At 50.5% G+C, this 20,550-nt stretch overlaps 1 protein-coding gene and 1 pseudogene across 1 annotated transcript; both read right to left on the bottom strand.

Moving 5' to 3' along the window:
* Positions 1-6,076: 6,076 nt before the first annotated feature.
* Positions 6,077-7,851, bottom strand: LOC146544344 (uncharacterized; annotated as a pseudogene).
* A 4,082-nt stretch (positions 7,852-11,933) lies between these two features.
* Positions 11,934-19,503, bottom strand: LOC100546859 (extracellular tyrosine-protein kinase PKDCC-like). Its single transcript, XM_085225609.1, has 7 exons — positions 18,906-19,503; positions 18,715-18,837; positions 16,073-16,344; positions 15,080-15,159; positions 14,876-14,980; positions 13,883-14,059; positions 11,934-12,806 (listed from the first exon to the last, which is right to left on the bottom strand). Exons 1-7 carry the CDS (start codon positions 19,377-19,379, stop codon positions 12,703-12,705), a joined length of 1,335 nt encoding a protein of 444 aa, XP_085081735.1. The 5' UTR covers positions 19,380-19,503; the 3' UTR covers positions 11,934-12,702.
* Between the last annotated feature and the right edge of the window lie 1,047 nt (positions 19,504-20,550).

The raw sequence follows: 20,550 nt of genomic DNA, 5'->3' as shown, positions 1-20,550 counted from the left end.
ACGTTCCTATGCACGTTTGTGCAGAACTTCCTATTTTGTCCGTTTTCCGTTGTCCTATCACCATGCACGGCTGGAAAGAGCTAGGCCTTGTTCCTTTGCCTCCGTCACCTTAGATAGAGATATTGATCAGATCCCCTCTGAGTCTTCTTTTCTCAAGGCTGAAAAGACCCAAGTCGCTCAGCCTTTCCTCATAAGAGAAGTGCTCCAGGCCCTTGATCATCTTCATGGCCCTCCGCTGGACTCTTTCCAGGAGATCCCGACCTTTTTTTTTGTACTGAGGAGCCCAGAACCGAACGCCATACTCCAGGTGAGGCCTGACCAGGGCGGAGAGGAGGGAGAGGATCACCTGCCTTGACCTGCTGGCCACACTCCTTTGAATGCCCTGTAGGATCCCATTGGCCTTCTTGGCCACCAGGGCACCCTGTTGGCTCATGGCCAACCTGTTGTCCACCTGGACCTCCAGGTTGCGCACCGCAGAGCTCCTCTCCAGCATGTCGTGTCCCAGCCTGTACTGATACTTGCGGCTATTCCTTCCAAGGTGCAAGACTCTACACTTGCTTTTGGAAAACCTCATCTGTTTTCTGAATCTTGCATTCCGCTGTCATACTTAGAAAAGTAGTATTTTCTCCCTGAGCTCGTTGCCGCTGTTTTGTTGTTAGGCCCATCTCCCTACCTTTTCACTACCTCTCTTCCTCCTTTCCTGGTTCATGGGTTCATTTGTCCCTCCATCCCCTTAGTCACAGCACTGGGCTGCACTGGCCAGGAGCCGTGACACCACGCCAGTGCCCCAAAGTCCCGTTTGACAGCCCACAGGCTTCTCTCGGCGACTTCATGGCTGCCGGCCTGAACTTCCATTCAGCAGTAATAATCAGAGGGACGAAACAGACCAGGGAGTGTGAGCCGCCATGCCTCTGAACTTCCCCCCCTTCCCCAGCAGATCTTGCTGTGGTGTTTTGCCGCCCTTTTCCCTTTCTGGGAAGGCTCCCTTGGTGCGAGCCTCCTCTATGAAGGTGATGCGCACGGGATCTTTGCAGAACTGGCCCAGCTGAGGATTCCCAGTGTGCTCTGGATGCTTCCCAGCATGCTGCAGCACTCACAGGACCTCCCCGCGTACTCTGGGGGACCTCACTGGGACGTAGGTTCCCGCTCAAAATGTGCTCTCTCCCCCGGGGCATAGCTGTCTCTGGACACTTCACAGCCACCGAGGCCTCTTTTATCCCCAGCCCAGCGCCCTTCCTCCTCCCTGGGAATATGCCCCCAGTCCCTGTACAGCAGCACTCTCCTGCACCAATGCCTTTAGTGCTGCCACTGTCCCAAACCCACTGCTACCATACTCTGACACAGGCTGTAGGAATGATGATTTTATTAATTTCATGACTGCAAGAAAATGGAGGTGATGATCTGGGGGAGGTTGGTGTCCACCCAGTAGAAGACGTTGTTGTTATCGCAGGTGCCTTCAGTGCAGCAACCTTTGGTCAACGTTTGACCCACAGGCTGTCAGATGGACAGGAGTGCTTCATGGAAATCACTCTGTTCCCGTGGAAGCTGAGGCCGTTTGTTCCGTTCCCTGGAAATGACATGGCATGAGCGCAGAGAAAGGGATGCAGGCTCATTTGCAAAGCATCACCCTGCAGAGCTCTAATTCCTGTGCAGCTTTTCCAGCCTCATAGGACAGCTCGGGGCAGCCTGTGGGGCTCACTGCCTCTCTGGCAGGCCCCGTTTTGCATGGGAGTCTCCGGCTGGGTGTCAGCCCTACGGCCAGGCAAGTCTCTGGGGAGAGCTGATGGACCTCTGGAGCTCTGCTTTTCTTGGAAGCCCTCATAGACCAGACCTTTGCGGTTCCCTGCTCCCCACCCACAGTCCCTTCCGTGCAGTATGAATCTCGATCGCTTACCTGTGCCTAGTGTCTTCACAATGCTCTCAGGAGCCGGTGGGCAACCCTGATCAGCCGAAACGATCCGCAAGAAAAATATACCAGTCTCCCAAAGAACCGATAAAGATCATAGCTTCCGGGTATTGCATAAGGACGCCCCAGAGGTGGTGCAGGGTGTCAGGTACGCTGAAGGCCTTTTGCTCAGTGTGCGGGGACTGCTGCTTTGCGTCCTCTGGAACAACAGACTCATTGACCCTGGACGGCACCCACATGGGGTGTGGAGAAAGGTCAATCCAGAAGGGCCAGTAGGAGGCACGGCGCTCAGCATTGATGGGCAGCCTCTCAGGACGCACAAATTTTTTATCTCCATTTCCAGGACAGGTGTTTAGTCCAATCCAGCAGAGCCAGTTGGAGGTCTGTCTGTTGGTGTGAACCGGGCTCTGCTCCTCATGAAAGACCTTGTTTTTCTTCCCGTCCTCGATCTTGGTGGAGCTGGTGGTTTGTTCAAACCAGAAGAGCCATTTGGAGGACTGGCTCTTGGACGTAACCGGACGCTGCTCTTCGGGAAGGACCTTGTTGTTGTTCCCGTCCTTGATCTTGGTTGGGCAGGCGGTTACTCCAAACCAGCAGAGCCAGGTGGTGGTCTGGCTCTTGGTTTCAAGTGGGCGCTGCTCCTCATGGAGGACGTGGTTTTTGTTCCCATCGTCAGTCTTGATCCTGGTGGAGCAGGTGGTTAGGCCAAACCAGCAGAGCCAGTTGGTGGTCTGGCTCTTGGCCTGAACCGGGCGCTGCTCCTCATGAAGGACACGGTTTTCTTTCCCATCCTCCATCTTGGTGGAGCAGGTGGTTAGTCCAAACCAGCAGAGCCAGGTGGAGGGTCTGGCTCTTGGTTTCAAGCGGGCGCTGCTCCTCATGAAGGACATGGTTTTTGTTCCCGTCCTCCATGTTGGTGGAGCAGGTGGTTAGGCCGAACCAGCAGAGCCAGTTGGTGGTCTGGCTCTTGGTTTCTCCCGGGCCGTCCTCCTCATGAAGGACTTGGTTTTTGTTCCCATCCTCGATCTTGATGGGGCAGGTGGTTAGACCAAGCCGGGAGAGCCAGCTGGAGGCCTGGCACTCGGTCTCTAAGGGATGCTGCTCCTCGGGAAGGAGCAGCTTTTTGTCCCAATTCTGGGCCCAGCTGAGACAGCTGGCAAAGTCAGGAATTGGAGACATGAAAGCAAGTAAGATGAGGAAGAGAGTCAGACTGAGCTTCATCCTGTTCTCTCCCAAGGACCACTCTCAACACACAAGAGGCTGTCACCCAGAGAAGAACTCCAGCAGTGACCACCAGGACTGAGTGACTGCCCCACGTGTCTGAGCTGGGGGAGCTGCCAGCGTGACTTCATAAAGACTGAAGTCATGCCCCGCCCTGTGATGTCACAATGCCTTTCCCGGTGCGGGTGCAGCCGTGCACCCAGCTTGGGGCTGGGGACCCTACCCCCAAATCCCACCTCCCTGTGCCGTCTCCTCTTTTTCCAATCCGTCTGCGCTCTGTAATTTTCATGAGCACACGAGGTCATAGAATCATAGAATCATTTAGTGGCCTGGGTTGAGAAGGCCCACAGTGCTCCACAATGCTCACCTAGTTTCAACCCCCTGCTATCGCCAACCACCAGACCAGGCTGCCCAGAGCCACATCCAGCCTGGCCTTGAATGCCTCCAGGGATGGGGCATCCACAGCCTCCTTGGGCAACCTGTTCCAGTGTGTCACCTCCCTCTGAGTGAAAAACTTTCTCCTACTATCTAACCTAAACCTCTCCTGTCTTAGTTTAAAGCCATTCCCCCTTGTGCTATCACTATCCACCCTCGTAAACAGACGTAAACAGAGGTCAGGTGCTCCTCTCCCATCCTTTTGACCCCTTCAGTCCAACAGCAATGAATATGGGATTAATTTCCTTTATTTCTATGCAGGCAAGAAAATAAAAGAATATCTGATAGTACAGACCAAGAGATTTGAACCTTTGCTTTTACACCTCCCGTAGCACTGTCTCTGTCCTCTCCTCCTCAGCAACACAGTGTTCTCCCTGACGCAGAATCACAGAATTGTAGGGGCTGGAAGGGACCTCTTGAGATGATCGAGTCCAAGCCCTGTGCCAAAGCAGGCTCCGTAGACCAGGTTGCACAGGTTGGCATCCAGGCAGGTCTTGAACAACTCCAGACAAAGAGACTCCACAGCCTACCTTGGCAGGAGTTCCAGTGCCCTGTCACCCTCACCGTGAAGACGTTCCTATGCACGTTTGTGCAGAACTTCCTATTTTGTCCGTTTTCCGTTGTCCTATCACCATGCACGGCTGGAAAGAGCTAGGCCTTGTTCCTTTGCCTCCGTCACCTTAGATAGAGATATTGATCAGATCCCCTCTGAGTCTTCTTTTCTCAAGGCTGAAAAGACCCAAGTCGCTCAGCCTTTCCTCATAAGAGAAGTGCTCCAGGCCCTTGATCATCTTCATGGCCCTCCGCTGGACTCTTTCCAGGAGATCCCGACCTTTTTTTTTGTACTGAGGAGCCCAGAACCGAACGCCATACTCCAGGTGAGGCCTGACCAGGGCAGAGAGGAGGGAGAGGATCACCTGCCTTGACCTGCTGGCCACACTCCTTTGAATGCCCTGTAGGATCCCATTGGCCTTCTTGGCCACCAGGGCACCCTGTTGGCTCATGGCCAACCTGTTGTCCACCTGGACCTCCAGGTTGCGACCGCAGAGCTCCTCTCCAGCATGTCGTGTCCCAGCCTGTACTGATACTTGCGGCTATTCCTTCCAAGGTGCAAGACTCTACACTTGCTTTTGGAAAACCTCATCTGTTTTCTGAATCTTGCATTCCGCTGTCATACTTAGAAAAGTAGTATTTTCTCCCTGAGCTCGTTGCCGCTGTTTTGTTGTTAGGCCCATCTCCCTACCTTTTCACTACCTCTCTTCCTCCTTTCCTGGTTCATGGGTTCGTTTGTCCCTCCATCCCCTTAGTCACAGCACTGGGCTGCACTGGCCAGGAGCCGTGACACCACGCCAGTGCCCCAAAGTCCCGTTTGACAGCCCACAGGCTTCTCTCGGCGACTTCATGGCTGCCGGCCTGAACTTCCATTCAGCAGTAATAATCAGAGGGACGAAACAGACCAGGGAGTGTGAGCCGCCATGCCTCTGAACTTCCCCCCCTTCCCCAGCAGATCTTGCTGTGGTGTTTTGCCGCCCTTTTCCCTTTCTGGGAAGGCTCCCTTGGTGCGAGCCTCCTCTATGAAGGTGATGCGCACGGGATCTTTGCAGAACTGGCCCAGCTGAGGATTCCCAGTGTGCTCTGGATGCTTCCCAGCATGCTGCAGCACTCACAGGACCTCCCTGCGTACTCTGGGGGACCTCACTGGGACGTAGGTTCCCGCTCAAAATGTGCTCTCTCCCCCGGGGCATAGCTGTCTCTGGACACTTCACAGCCACCGAGGCCTCTTTTATCCCCAGCCCAGCGCCCTTCCTCCTCCCTGGGAATATGCCCCCAGTCCCTGTACAGCAGCACTCTCCTGCACCAATGCCTTTAGTGCTGCCACTGTCCCAAACCCACTGCTACCATACTCTGACACAGGCTGTAGGAATGATGATTTTATTAATTTCATGACTGCAAGAAAATGGAGGTGATGATCTGGGGGAGGTTGGTGTCCACCCAGTAGAAGACGTTGTTGTTATCGCAGGTGCCTTCAGTGCAGCAACCTTTGGTCAACGTTTGACCCACAGGCTGTCAGATGGACAGGAGTGCTTCATGGAAATCACTCTGTTCCCGTGGAAGCTGAGGCCGTTTGTTCCGTTCCCTGGAAATGACATGGCATGAGCGCAGAGAAAGGGATGCAGGCTCATTTGCAAAGCATCACCCTGCAGAGCTCTAATTCCTGTGCAGCTTTTCCAGCCTCATAGGACAGCTCGGGGCAGCCTGTGGGGCTCACTGCCTCTCTGGCAGGCCCCGTTTTGCATGGGAGTCTCCGGCTGGGTGTCAGCCCTACGGCCAGGCAAGTCTCTGGGGAGAGCTGATGGACCTCTGGAGCTCTGCTTTTCTTGGAAGCCCTCATAGACCAGACCTTTGCGGTTCCCTGCTCCCCACCCACAGTCCCTTCCGTGCAGTATGAATCTCGATCGCTTACCTGTGCCTAGTGTCTTCACAATGCTCTCAGGAGCCGGTGGGCAACCCTGATCAGCCGAAACGATCCGCAAGAAAAATATACCAGTCTCCCAAAGAACCGATAAAGATCATAGCTTCCGGGTATTGCATAAGGACGCCCCAGAGGTGGTGCAGGGTGTCAGGTACGCTGAAGGCCTTTTGCTCAGTGTGCGGGGACTGCTGCTTTGCGTCCTCTGGAACAACAGACTCATTGACCCTGGACGGCACCCACATGGGGTGTGGAGAAAGGTCAATCCAGAAGGGCCAGTAGGAGGCACGGCGCTCAGCATTGATGGGCAGCCTCTCAGGACGCACAAATTTTTTATCTCCATTTCCAGGACAGGTGTTTAGTCCAATCCAGCAGAGCCAGTTGGAGGTCTGTCTGTTGGTGTGAACCGGGCTCTGCTCCTCATGAAAGACCTTGTTTTTCTTCCCGTCCTCGATCTTGGTGGAGCTGGTGGTTTGTTCAAACCAGAAGAGCCATTTGGAGGACTGGCTCTTGGACGTAACCGGACGCTGCTCTTCGGGAAGGACCTTGTTGTTGTTCCCGTCCTTGATCTTGGTTGGGCAGGCGGTTACTCCAAACCAGCAGAGCCAGGTGGTGGTCTGGCTCTTGGTTTCAAGTGGGCGCTGCTCCTCATGGAGGACGTGGTTTTTGTTCCCATCGTCAGTCTTGATCTTGGTGGAGCAGGTGGTTAGGCCAAACCAGCAGAGCCAGTTGGTGGTCTGGCTCTTGGCCTGAACCGGGCGCTGCTCCTCATGAAGGACACGGTTTTCTTTCCCATCCTCCATCTTGGTGGAGCAGGTGGTTAGTCCAAACCAGCAGAGCCAGGTGGAGGGTCTGGCTCTTGGTTTCAAGCGGGCGCTGCTCCTCATGAAGGACATGGTTTTTGTTCCCGTCCTCCATGTTGGTGGAGCAGGTGGTTAGGCCGAACCAGCAGAGCCAGTTGGTGGTCTGGCTCTTGGTTTCTCCCGGGCCGTCCTCCTCACGAAGGACTTGGTTTTTGTTCCCATCCTCGATCTTGATGGGGCAGGTGGTTAGACCAAGCCGGGAGAGCCAGCTGGAGGCCTGGCACTCGGTCTCTAAGGGATGCTGCTCCTCGGGAAGGAGCAGCTTTTTGTCCCAATTCTGGGCCCAGCTGAGACAGCTGGCAAAGTCAGGAATTGGAGACATGAAAGCAAGTAAGATGAGGAAGAGAGTCAGACTGAGCTTCATCCTGTTCTCTCCCAAGGACCACTCTCAACACACAAGAGGCTGTCACCCAGAGAAGAACTCCAGCAGTGACCACCAGGACTGAGTGACTGCCCCACGTGTCTGAGCTGGGGGAGCTGCCAGCGTGACTTCATAAAGACTGAAGTCATGCCCTGCCCTGTGATGTCACAATGCCTTTCCCGGTGCGGGTGCAGCCGTGCACCCAGCTTGGGGCTGGGGACCCTACCCCCAAATCCCACCTCCCTGTGCCGTCTCCTCTTTTTCCAATCCGTCTGCACTCTGTAATTTTCATGAGCACACGAGGTCATAGAATCATAGAATCATTTAGTGGCCTGGGTTGAGAAGGCCCACAGTGCTCCACAATGCTCACCTAGTTTCAACCCCCTGCTATGTGCAGGCTCGCCAACCACCAGACCAGGCTGCCCAGAGCCACATCCAGCCTGGCCCTGAATACCTCCAAGGATGGGGCATCCACAGCCTCGTTGGGTCTTTTCCAACCTTAACAATCCTATGATTCTACATAAGATTCCCTGGGGGGAAATAGAACACTTTGCTACTTCTTAAAGGTTTCAGTGCAAGCTTTAACTGTCATTGCCATATAACAAGTGAACAAACATTCAATTACAATTAGGCCATGCATCATTTCTGGAGCACATCTCGAGCTGATTTTTAGCAGTACTGGGAAAAATCTTGGGTTTAACACTGCTCTAGACTATGAGTGGAATGAGACTGGTGCAACTGCTTTGATTTGGAGGTAATGTCCATTATCCCAGTCACATAGCAGTAGTTTTTCTAGACAAAGTGAAATAGTCAACCCATGAAAATGCAAACCATGACATTGACTTCACTGAGAGGAACAATGAATTGTTCCTCACGTATTGAAAGAATCAGAAAAACAAACAAGGGCAAGATTAATTAGGAGCGGGAGTTCATGACTCCCTCTCCAAATGAAAAGGGAACCACACTGAACAGAACACAGCAGCTGGTTATCTGAAGTATTTTTGGCATTTTCCATCTGAGCTATCAGAAAATTTCCTTTGCAACCAAGTCTCCCCAAGACATTCATAAAACGCTTTTCTGGCTATCCAACGTGATGATTAACTTGTGTCCCCAGGTTTCATTATCAAGCTTTTAATCTCAGCCTGAGCTCTCTGATCTGTCATCTGAAGCAGGGAGGGAATATGCAGTGGGCTTTTTTTCCCAGCAGAGAAATCTGCTTGCTAAAGACACTGTGTGGGAAATCTAACTTACAGATACAAGAATGTGCAAATTTGGTTGTTTATGTTGTAGCTCTGGGAGTAGCTGATGTTTTAATTCATTTTCAGGATGGATCTCATATTTCCAATTACTGTAAGTAGGGCAACAAATTTTATCTGAGAAGTTCAATAGAAAATTCCACTGTTTCTGACGAGGTTTGAAAATAAATAATTGTAAACATAACAGAGTTTAGGAATTTGACTTTTCTTAAGCCTTGCCTAAGCTAGGATTGGGAAGGTGTGATGCACCATGTCAACAACCTAATGTAGTTAAGCACCATGTTTTTAATGCACAGTTTTAACCCAAGTTTTTTCAAGGTGTTATTACTACATTGTTTGAAACTTTCTAATCTAGAAATCATCTGTGATCAATGAAAAGACAGGCTGAAAATCAAAGCAGGCTGATCTTGAGGTATCACCAGATTGAGTCCTACTCCACATAGGACTATTTCTTCTCTGAGAGCAGATGAAATAAGAGCTCCTTGGACATGCTGTCATGCATGGCTCAGCTGCAAGTTTTAGAGTTTGCAGGGACATGCATGGATGCTGGAGATCTGCCAGGGGTGAGGAGTACATGAGCTGGAACAGCAGATGGAGAGTAAAGGCAGAGAGTAGAAGGTAAAAAGCAGCATGGAGAAACCTGAGTGTGCAGCAGTCAGTTACGGGGTTTTGGTGGGGGAGATGAGGATGGTATTATGGCCACTGGGAATCAGAGAGGACAAAGCATTGTGGTGGTGCAGGAACATGATGCCCAGAAAGGCCAAGTATTTCTTAAAAAGCTACAAGCACCTCTGTCTCTAAAGCTAAGTGGAGAAGTTCCCCATAGAACATCACTGAAGTCTTCAGAAAGCGTAGCGGCAGAACACAGGTATTACTCTGGGTGTTAGCAGAAGCCTGGATGATACACCAGGATTTACTCTTTCTTTATTCAGTTCTACCCCTCAATCCACATCTCAGCTCATGAAGTCACCAGTCGTGTGCAAACATACTTAACGTGAGTCATACAGCATCTGTTGATATTTATTGAACTGTGGCTTCTATCTTAGGAGGACGTGGTATTATCCTTTGAGAATGTGGCTTTATATCTGTTATTGCAATATGGATTTAATTAAGAGCATTCATGTATGTGTTTTTAAAATGATATTACTTTTATCTGTGGTGGCAACACTTTCATAACCATTTTCTTCTAATAGCAGCATCCTTCGGGAAGATGTGATAGACACATTTAGGTAAATATTATTCCTCCAGCACACATGGTTTCCATTGCAATTGGTTCCCTGCTGTTTCCTTCTAAGCACTTTTCTCTGTTACATATACCACAATGCTAGCTGAAATACTGATCAGCGACAGCGGAGACAAATTGACTCCAGCAACGGTGAGTTTTAAGGGCAGCAAATGTCTACATCTTAGTTTTGCATGTATTGTAGCTACTAAAAGAGAGATTTTAGGCATGCACTGAAATTGTAACTGGAACTGAAAGCTTAAAGCTGCTCAAGGGAGTAGAAGATGGGTTTTATGGGCTTTGAAACTGGCACTGCCATTGGAAAAGGTTTCATAGCAGAAAATAACAGCAATAAGCTGGGAAGAAGCAAGTTGGAAGCCACTTTTTCTACTGACTGTGCTTCTTCAAATGTAGCTGTAGCTGCTGATGCAGAAGGGTGATAACACAGAAATGGACACAACTGTGTACCCAAGCCTTGACCAGAAGATATTTATCTTTACTACTGCCCATTCATTTTACTGGAGCAAAGGACAAATAACAGCATAGTCATAGACATTGCACTGCTGAAGACATGAAGGAAGGTGGAAGCAGCCAAGCACTGGGACATGTGGGAGGAGACAGTCTTTTTACATGGACAGATAGGGATAAATTAAAAGAGGGGAGATTTAGATCAGATATTAGTAGGAAATGTTTCACTTCGAGTATGGTGAGGCCCTGGCACTGCTGCCCAGAGAGCTGTGGGTGCCCCATCTCTGGAGGTGCCCAAAGCCAGGTTGAATGGGGCCCCAGGCAGCCTGAGCTGGTGGGAGTCAGCCCTACAGCAGGGCATTGGAACTGAATGTGTTTTAAGGTCCCTTCCAACCCAAGCCATTCAATGATTCTATGAACCACCTTGTCTCATGCATTTAAGAAGGATAAGGAATGCATTAAGAAGTGTGCAGGTTCCAGGGACGCATCCACTCGTTTGAAGGGGCTGGACTACATTCCCCACAAATGTCAGCCACTGTGGCAAGAGCAGATGGAGCAACTGGGATTCTGCGGAGCTCAAGCTCTCTTTTTATTAGTAGCTTATTATTAAGCACTGTGTGCTCAAAACATTAGAGAGGATAAAATTATGCCCATCTCTAGATTCTGACACTTGCAGGTGTTATGTTGGGATCTGCATTTATGCAAAGCACCCTGTAACACCCTGCACCATCTGCTGCCAGGCTGTCCTGACTCTGATTTGCAGGAAATTATACAATCAAAACCCCATGGAAAAACATGCAACAAGGAATACAAGATGACTAAAATACTCAATGCTCCCAAAACCAGAACTTTTTACCAGGAGAAATATTGAGGCCAGGAGGACCTTCCCAGCACAAACTGGAATCACTGCAACTTATGAATGTTCACATCCCCTGTTTCTTCCTCTTGGAAGTGACCCCATGCTGGCACTTACCTTTACTTCGGGGAACACGCTTCTGATTTGTACCTCCTCATGTTGAGAGAGATAGAATAAACTCTCATTAAATCTTGATAATGTGAAGCACCACAAAGGAGATAACCAAAGCCATGCTTGGTGAGGTGAAAGCAAAACAACAGAGGACCCCTGGCAGGACCATCCCTCCACCTTCCCCAGGGTCCACCATCATGCCCATTTTAAAAGCCTGTGCAAAGCCTGCAGCAATAGGATAATCACAGCAAGAAGAGCTTTCTTGTCATGCTAATAGAAATTCTCGTTAATTGATATCACAACCAGAGTCCCTGAGCTTCAATTCAAGCAGCAGGGGTTACACAGCATGAGAAAAGCCCCACTGCTGCAAGTATTAATGAGCTGAATGGTTAACACCTGCCTCAGGAAATCCAGGACCAGCTCACAACAAACATAGCAGATCCACAGCAAACGCTTGGTGTAGGCTGGGAGGAAAACTCAACTCTGTATCACTGAGATGCTGCAGCACAGCTCTCCTGTACCAGGCTAGGAAACTTCCCCTGTAACAGGGGAAGCTCAGCAGAGAATTGGGCTTTTTCTCAGCGTGCAGGAAAAGAAAAGGGCAATGCCTGCAGGCAGCCCAGGGAAGAGCATGTGCAGGTATGTGCTCGCAGGTTGTCCTCAGGAATGGGTAGTGATACCGGGAGAGCTGAAGGTGGGAAACACTTGCATTTGACTGCATTAAAACATAGGCTATTACAAAAGAAAAACTATTCACAGCATGCTTAGAATAAAGTCATTCTTTACCATACAGAGTTACACTTCGTACATAAATAATTTGAATGTCTCGCTCTTTCATGGAAAGTAACAGAAAAACCTTCAAGGTTGATACATGGGAGCTGGTATTGCAAATCACACCTGGTCAAACCCAAATCCTGCATCCAAGCACCCTGACACTGGGCTCCAGAGCTGACCTCTGCACCATCTCCCTTCTCTGACCAAAGGAGCTGAACCATGACCCTCTTCAGAAGGTCATCCCCAGCTTCAACCTCTGGATATGGACCCCAACCTGTACCCCCTCACTGAGGTCCCAGCCCTTCCATCTGCAGTGGTGTGAAACCTTGTTGGTAGCTGCAGGAGGAGCCGCTCCATTCTCCAGCATGTGTTATTTCTAAGTTATTTGAAGTCTGCTGAGCAAACTGGGCTTACTCCAGCCAGGTCCCTGCAGCTATTGCTATTTCTTGGCTGACAAGCTGACTACTGAAGCAACAAGGCTAGGTATTGCAGAGCTTGGCCACATTTGACTAAAACTGGGATTGTTTATGCAGAACAGCAGTGTGGGAACAGCTAAACAAGCTAGCGGGGCTGCGGGGAAGGAGCATTCTGCAACAAGAAATTGGAGCTTTGATCAAGGAGACAGCAGCATTTGACTCAATCTGAGCTGGCGGGAGATCACAACCCGAGCAAAATAAAGCATGTTATTCCTTTCAGGAGATGAACTTCTCCCCAGCGATCTGTTCCTCCCAGGATTGTTTTTATGCGATCTCATTGTCTTTAAAGTCTTCTCCCTAAGGAAGCTGATCGTTTAATATAGACTACAGCAGTAGTATCCGGTATTAAATCAGTTGGGCTGCTCTGAAATGAGGCGAGTGGGCGTCCTGGAAAGGAAATATAGGCACAAGTTTAACAGAAGAGATTGGTTCATCTCAACCCACTCTATTTATTCCAAAAGACACAGAAACACAGCTCTCTTGGACAGGGTCGCACCACCCTGCTGTAAATGGGCTTCGTACTCTCAGAGCCCATTGTTAGCCTGAAAGTGGTCGTGGGAGACAGACTGATGTTGCACCAGTGCAGTGCTCCTACTTTGGTATTAGCCATATATCAATTGCACACAAACCCATGGAAAAAGCAGCATTTTTGGCTTTGTTGTGAGCCAGCAAGACATGATTCTTCAGCTCCAATACTGAAAACACCCATTTATCTCATTTAGCGTCTTACTTTAAGCTTAATAATTTAGTCCAGGATTGAAGTGTCAGCTAAATGAGGTAATTTATAATAATTCTGAAAACATGCTAGCAATAAAAGGCTGTAATCAGAGCTAATTACAGGGATACTTTTGAAATCCACTGGTTTGGAGCTTTAGTTTTGATAAAGGGGATAACAACTTGTAAGCCTTGAGCCTTTTAATTACAACAATAGTAACCACCTAATTTTGCACAGTTTCTTTCATCTCAGAAAAACCAGCAGCTTTCTGCAAGCTACATATACCGCAGGAACTACTTAGCATAACACCAAAATGAAGCCATCTCTGTATGAAGTAAGTAACTGTTCGACAATAAACCTGTGCAAAAAAGCGTAGAAGGAAGAGCCTAGAGAAGGAAGACAGAATTTCTCATCTCTTCACAAACAGGCAGCCCACAGAAGCTGTGGGTGCCATCCCTAGCCAGGTTGGATGGGGCCTTGGGCAGCCTGGTCTGGTGGGCAGCAAACAGACCATGGCAGGGAGTTGAAACTGAATGGGCTTTAAGGTCCCTCCCATCCCAAGCCATTCTGTGATTCTATGAAACACTCTAGGCATCCTCAGTTGCCCATCACAGAAGATTTTGATCTCCTAAATAAGATAAGCAGCTTTTATACACATCCAGCAAAACAGAGCACTATGGAGGAGGACAGCGAACAAGGCAGCATGGCACCATATAGGAAGATGACTCCAAGCCCATCCCCAGCTCACCTGTCCACGTTCTTTGCTGGGTGATGATGAAACTCTGACACTGTGGCTGGGAGCTACAAATGGCAGCGGCCTCCTCGGGGCTGTGGACAGAGAGCAGGCAGCCCAGGTGGCTGTAGGAAGGCCAGCACTTATAGGCCTTGGCTTCCTCCGTCCGGAAGCCCCGCAGGGAGATGTAGTCTGGGAACACAAAGATGGCATGCGGGGAAATGCCAGGTGCACCTTCAGAGATTACTTGTAAAATGAACTTAGTATTTTGCACTGGGATGATACTCTAAAAGGAAATGGGATAGTGACAGATTGACCCAACAAGCCCAAGCAGGCCATGTTAAGGCTACTGTTGAGTTGATTAAGTGTCTCTCCCCTCCTTCATGCACAGATAGGGTGGTGACCATTTTGATACACAGGGGGTCAGCTACTATGCCATAAGGTAGGTGGCATGGGAAAATGTTGGGGTTTCCTGTTAAAGTTGCTTGCTCTTCAGTGCACATGACTGGATAACTTTGTTCATAACTGCAAATTCCACACACACTAAAAGATTTCCATTCTGAAACAACCTTCACTCTTCCAAAATTCAGGTGTGGCACTGAGTGACATGGTTTAGTGGGCATGGTGGTGATGGCTGGACTAGGTGATCTTACTGGCCTTTTCCAACCATAATGATTCTATGATTATGGCAAGAGGACAATCAGGACGATGTAAGCCATGGCAGCCACTGGACTTTTGAAGCCTTCCACCAGGGAGAATAATTAGCCACACTGTCTGTATTTTGCATTGCAAAAGAATGCAACCATGCACAAGACACACACAACACAAGACAGCTCAAATGAGGGGTGAAAAATAGAAACTTTTGGTCCTTCATTCTACTCCCAGTGACCACAGTGCCTGAATGTACAGGAGATCAGAATTGGACCAGTCTCCATGTTCCTCACTCACTCGGTAAGGCAAGCATCCCTAACATTCCCTATGTCAGGTAAAGCACTCAAATTCCCATACCTTTCAGAAGAAGAGGTCTTTTCTGTAAATAGAACCCAGACTTGTACAGATGTAAAACCTTTTCAAAAGCTCTCAGGGTTTCATTTATTCCATATCGTAAGTTACCTGCATTGAAAGAAAAGATGATAATGACAAGTAATTATATGTCATGGCATCTAGAGTCTTCTAATAAAGAAAGCTTAGTTTACAAATATGAGATGGTACCTGTTGCATTAAGAATATCACTCAAAAAGGGCTGCAAAGCTGGTGGTGCAGAGTGTGGCAGAAGATAGGTGAAGAAATACCTGCAAAAATCCCACAGACTGATTAGAACACAGTAGCTTAAATTCCCCTGCAATTGTCTACTTTTCCTGTGACTCAATTATCCATAGTCAGCTCTGGTCTTTCAGTTGTATTTGAACACTTCACTGGCATCTCTCAGACGGTTCTTGTGAGCTGGTCTGAATCACAGAATATCCCAAGTTGGAAAGGACCCATAAGGATCACTGAGTCCAGCTCCATCAGACAGCTTTGTTCTTACAGAGTGTTTCATGCACGCTGCTTGAAGTCTGGTTTGTAAAGGCCCCCAAAATGCAGCTTTCCCAAATTCCCCAAGTCAACTTTCGTGTAATGGATTTCCCATTACAAAATAATAAATTATAAAAATAATAATAAAGACCTCTAAAAAAGAAGGCTCATGCAAGACCTTTCCCTTGCCCTGAAGGGACAGGGTATTCTTATTAACCCTGCAAAACCAAGTGAGAGTTACTCAGCGGTATGCAGCAGTCTCAGCCCACTGCCGGTGATCCCACAGCTTCCTACCATTTCAGAGACTCACAGCCCAATGTAGAGGTGAACCAGCCTGTTCCCAGCAGCAGTGGACCAGAGCTGGTGTACTCTGGCAGATAACCTGAGCTGCTTTTGGCAAACATAGCCCTCAGGCTTCCAAGTGCCATGGCTTTCAGGAGGACTTGTTTGGCAAATGAGTTCACAGGTGCAGCCTTTGGGGCAAGTTCCTGGAGGGCATTGGAAAAGGGCAGCAGCAGAAGAAAGGAGCCTGCTTTCTCACCAGGCAACAGCCCAATCATTTTCCTGCCTTATAAGGTAAATAAATTTGTTTCAAAGCCATCCTTAGCTACCATCTGACAAAGCTGAGTGGGAAGCAGGTGTGGAAGAAGAGTATGTGGCACTGTAAGAGCCCACAGCACCTGCACATACCGATACGCATTGAAGAGATTCCTCTTCTCGTTTATTCCTTCACACTTCCCAGCTGAAGAGCACTGGAGAGGAAAGCTTTTTGTGGGGAAGTCAAGAGTGCAGTCATTATCCTCCTCACACGACAGCTCCTCGGTGCTGGCATCATCCATGTCTGTCACTTTGAGGTTCCCATCCACCATAACAAACTGCCTCGGCTGGAAGTCCAAGAGCACTATTGAGCCCAGAGGGGAGTGTGCCAAGTAGAACAGCAGCTCCACAAGGCCCAGGCAAATCTGAGAAAGGGAAGATGAATATGCATGGGAAAAACAGATGAAAAACAGCTATTAAATTGCAAGTAGAACAAAGGAGAGGGCATTCGATGAAATTAAAGGCAAAAAGGCACACAGTACTTAAAAGATAATTATATGTATGCTACAAAATTTACTATCAACATTGCCATAGGATTCAACTGCAGAAAGAAGTTTAGCAGCATTTTTTGCCAATGTGTATATACAAAAAGAGATGTTTGCAGTTAGAGGAACTGGAGGAGGGAGCTGCGAGGAAAACAATAGCAGCCTTCATGTTCCAGGAGCTGTATTGATTTGCCAGCTGAAATCAGAAGGGTTTTTCCCCACTCTGGCATGGAATTAATGCGTACCCCTCCCTTCCCCCATGCTGCTCCATACAGACCAAGGCCCCACGGTCATTAATACCAGATTCACGCATTGCTGCATCGCTCAGCAGCACGAATTTGGGCACACAATCATGCTTCTGAAGAAGCAACCAAAGCACGTAATGTATTTCTTGTCAGCTTTTTGCTTTTATGGCAACTTTCTGGCAGCAAGGGAAGCTCAGACAATACCTGATCCAGTGTAATGCTTGCTGAACAATATTTGGACAAATCAGAACTAGAGGTGCACTCACACCAAAGCAGCCCTCAGGTTGAGCACCACAGCATTTCCCCCTCCATGCCATGAGCCCCACACCAGCAGCTATGTCACCCCCACACATGCGTGGGAACACCGAGCTCCCCTCTTGCCTCAGATAGCAATCTAGGCTTGGAACATTCACAGCTCCTCTGGAGCTCATTAGAGGGGAAATCCCATCCTTTCAGATGCTCTCATTAAGAAACAGGACCAGACAGTACCAGTCTACATTATGCGTTATTGTCTTCATCAGTCAAAAGTTTGCTACAAACTTAATACCAGCTCACCAAATCTTAATGCCACTCCTTTCAGTAGCTAAAGGCACCCTGCTTTACATTACTTTATGAAGTACTTTTCAGAGCTGGAGGTATTTGATCTTTCCTCCCGCGGGCATTTAGCAGCGGAAGTGTTTGTGCAGCTGGTACTGACATGGGGGTTTGGCAGTCACTGACCATTTATACTTTTGGAAAGCTATCAGGATAGAAGGGGACGGATTCTCTAAGCAGGGTTTGTTGTGACAGGACAAGGGAAAATGGTTTAAAACTAAAAGACCAGATTTAGACTGGATATAAGGAAAGTTTTTTTACATTGAGGGTGGTGAGGCACTGGAACAGGTTGCCCAGAGAGGTGGTGGACGTTTTGTCCCTGGAGACTTTCAAAGTCAGGCTGGACGGGGCTCTGAGCTCCTGCTGGAGCTGTGGGTGTCCCTGTTCAATGCAGGAGGTTGGACTGGATGGCCTTTAAGGATTTCTTTCAACTCAAATGATTCTGAGATTCTTTTGGAGCCTCACCACCAGGCAGCCCGGTACAGAGGGTTTCTGGTTCTACAAGAGATCAGTACTTTTAGGAAGACTAAGTGCCAGAAAAGCCAAGAAGCAGCCAGCATAAACCTGCCTGTAGGCTGACAGGGAACTCCACAGGTCAAGAAATGTGACTCTGGAGGCTTTGATGCCATTTTAGCTTGGTCAGTGAAGCAAGCAGAGAAAACTCAGCTCTTTGTCTCAAATCTGCAGTTAAGGATGCTACACGCCTCACCGTATGGCGAGGCTCCTTCCCAACACTGCTTGCCACAAGCAGGCAGGGGTTTTGTTTGGGGAGTTTTGCTGTGTTTTTCTCTTGCTCCAAATATTTCTTACTGACATCAAGGTGCGCACACTTCTACCGGATGCTTCCTTTCCTCTCAGGAAGCAAACAAGCAGCTGTGAACCCCCAGCAGAGACCTCGAGGCACTCTGTAAAGCAACCATAGCCCAACCAAGCTCCTGGGGAGCTGAAGAGTTTCTGCCTCACACTCGGAACTGAGGCAGAGCTCACGGACAGGGATGCACTCCTACGGCATAAACAAAGGAGTTCAGCAGCACTCGTGTCCCGGCAGTACCTGAGGACTCCGCTCAGAACACAGAGGGCTCACAGCGAGCCACGGTCTTGGTACGAAACCCCTCTGTAGACTGGAACAACGCAGAGGGAGAGCCAGAAATACAGAATAGGATGCTGATACTACTCAGCACCTCAGCCCCAGCGAGATGCTTTACAGAAGGGACGCAGCAAACTCCAGGCTGGGGCTGCTGCCATGTCCTTTCAAAGAGGTGAAAGCAGGATGAGCGGAGGTCCGTCGGCAGGAGCGCACAGCGGCAGCTTGACAACCCCGCCCGCCCAGCGGCCATCGGGCGCTTCTCACATTTACTCGGTTCGAGCTCCGAAATCCCACCGACGCCCCCGCCGCGTTCTGTTTTCTTACTTTGAATCTCTCCTCCCAGGGGGTCTGCAGAAGCTGGATCATCTCCAGCGGAGCTCCCAGCTCCAGCACGGCCGTGACCCCGGCTTCGGGCTCTCCGCCGCTGTCGTAGCACTGCCCGTGCAGCTGCAGAGAGGAGCGGCCGTCAGCGAACCCGTCCCTCCCCGCAGCCGGCACCCCCGGCCCCTCCGTACCTGCACGATGCCGGGATGCCGCAGGCGCCGGAGCAGCGTCACCTCCTTCAGCAGTTTGTACGCGGCCAGACGGCGGCAGCCGGCGGGCGCCCCGTACCGCTGCTCGCACTGCCGCACCTCCCGGCCCGCCCCGTGCACCGACTTCAGCGCCACGGCCCCACCGCCCGCCAGCGCCGCCCGCACCACCACCTTGGTGAAGCCGGAGCCCAGCACCGGCGCCGCGCCCGCCGCCCTCCGCACGTCCCCGCAGCGCAGCCCGCCCTCCGCCGCCGCCCCGCCCGCCGCCAGCCGCCGCAGGTCCCGCCGCCGCTGCCGCAGCTCCTCCAGCAAACCCGGCGGCAGCTCCGAGCCCGCACGCAGCGCCGGCGGTGGCGGCGGCGGCGGCAGCAGCAGCAGCAGCAGCAACGCCAGCGCCGACAGCGCCAGCAACGCCGCGCTCAGCGCCGCGCCCCGCCGCCGCTCGCCTGCCTCCATGGGAGTGGGGCCGCGCTGTGCCGCGCTCCGCCGCGCCGGGAGCCGAGCGGCGCCGAGGGGCGGGGCGGGCAGGGCGAGGCCGGGAGTGGCGGGAGAGCGGGCGGCGCCCAGGGCGGCCCCGGCACCTGCGGGTGTCGCGGGGCGAGGTCGTCTCCCAGAAGGGCAGAGCGGCAGGGGGCAACGCAGCCGCGCAGCGCCGTGACAGCCGGCTTAGCTGTAGGGAGCGGGGGAGTTTTAGGTCTGAATGCCATCCCCCTGCTGACGGTACCGCAGGGCGCGGCTCGGAGAGGTAAAGCTTAAGCAGTAAGAAGTGAGATAGAAGTATCCGGACAGGTTTTTAATAAAAGCAGGTACCGGCTGTCGCTTCTTAGGATAAAGTCAATCTGGTTGAAACAGCACAATGCTGGCTAAAGCGCGGGTTTCCAACTGTTTGCAAGACAAACAGAAATTAAAAAATGCCCCTCTCCACCCAAAGCAGCCAATCCAGGCACAAAGCACGGTGCTGGCTTGTAGGGATCAGTGGTGACACACTCAGCTCAGCACCGCGTTAGTGATGTGAAGAAGAGAGCTCTCTTGCGTCGCTGAGTTTGCACGAAGGAAGCAGGACAGGATGGGATGGGATGGGTTGTGATAGGATGGGATGTCGGGGGATAGGATGGGATAGGATGAGATGGAATGGCACGGGATGGAATGGATTGGAATGGGAGATGCAACACGATGCAATGTGATGCAGTGCCCTGGGATGTGATGCAGTGGGATGGGATGTGAAGGGATGCAGTGGAATGGGATGAGGTGAGACGGTACGGCATGGGATCCTATGGAATAAAATATGATGCCATGCAATGGAATGAGAAGGGACGCCAAAGAATGCCAGGGGATACCTGTCTCTCACTGGAGAAACATGCAGGAGTGGATATGAGCAGCAGCACCACAGTGGAATGGAGATCAAAGCTGGAAATCTTCAGGAAATGTACAGCTGAGAGCATGGGGAGGGCAGGCAGAGCCCGCAGCCCCCCAGTGCGCACCGCTTGCTCATCCTACGAAACCCGTGTAAAACGATCCAGAAACACTCTGTCCTTCTGTGCCTATCCAGGCACGGATCAGTTACAGTCTGATCCCAAGGCAACTCCTCTGGTAGTTGAGTTTCCTTTGTTGCTTTTTTAGCCTTAAC

Source organism: Meleagris gallopavo, chromosome 5 (genome assembly GCF_905368555.1).
Source record: "Meleagris gallopavo chromosome 5, MGAL_WU_HG_1.1, whole genome shotgun sequence".
NCBI lineage: Eukaryota > Metazoa > Chordata > Aves > Galliformes > Phasianidae > Meleagris > Meleagris gallopavo.
This window is presented reverse-complemented; position numbering and strand designations above follow the sequence as displayed.

What these genes read in the sequence shown, in the direction of transcription:
- LOC100546859 (XM_085225609.1), bottom strand. Translation starts at nt 19,379, where the DNA reads ATGGAGGCAGGCGAGCGGCGGCGGGGCGCGGCGCTGAGCGCGGCGTTG. An exon ending in AATCTCTTCAATGCGTATCG is followed by an intron (nt 15,160 to 16,072) that starts GTATGTGCAGGT and finishes GGATTTTTGCAG; the next exon opens with GTATTTCTTCACCTATCTTC. An exon ending in TGATATTCTTAATGCAACAG is followed by an intron (nt 14,981 to 15,079) that starts GTACCATCTCAT and finishes CTTTCAATGCAG; the next exon opens with GTAACTTACGATATGGAATA.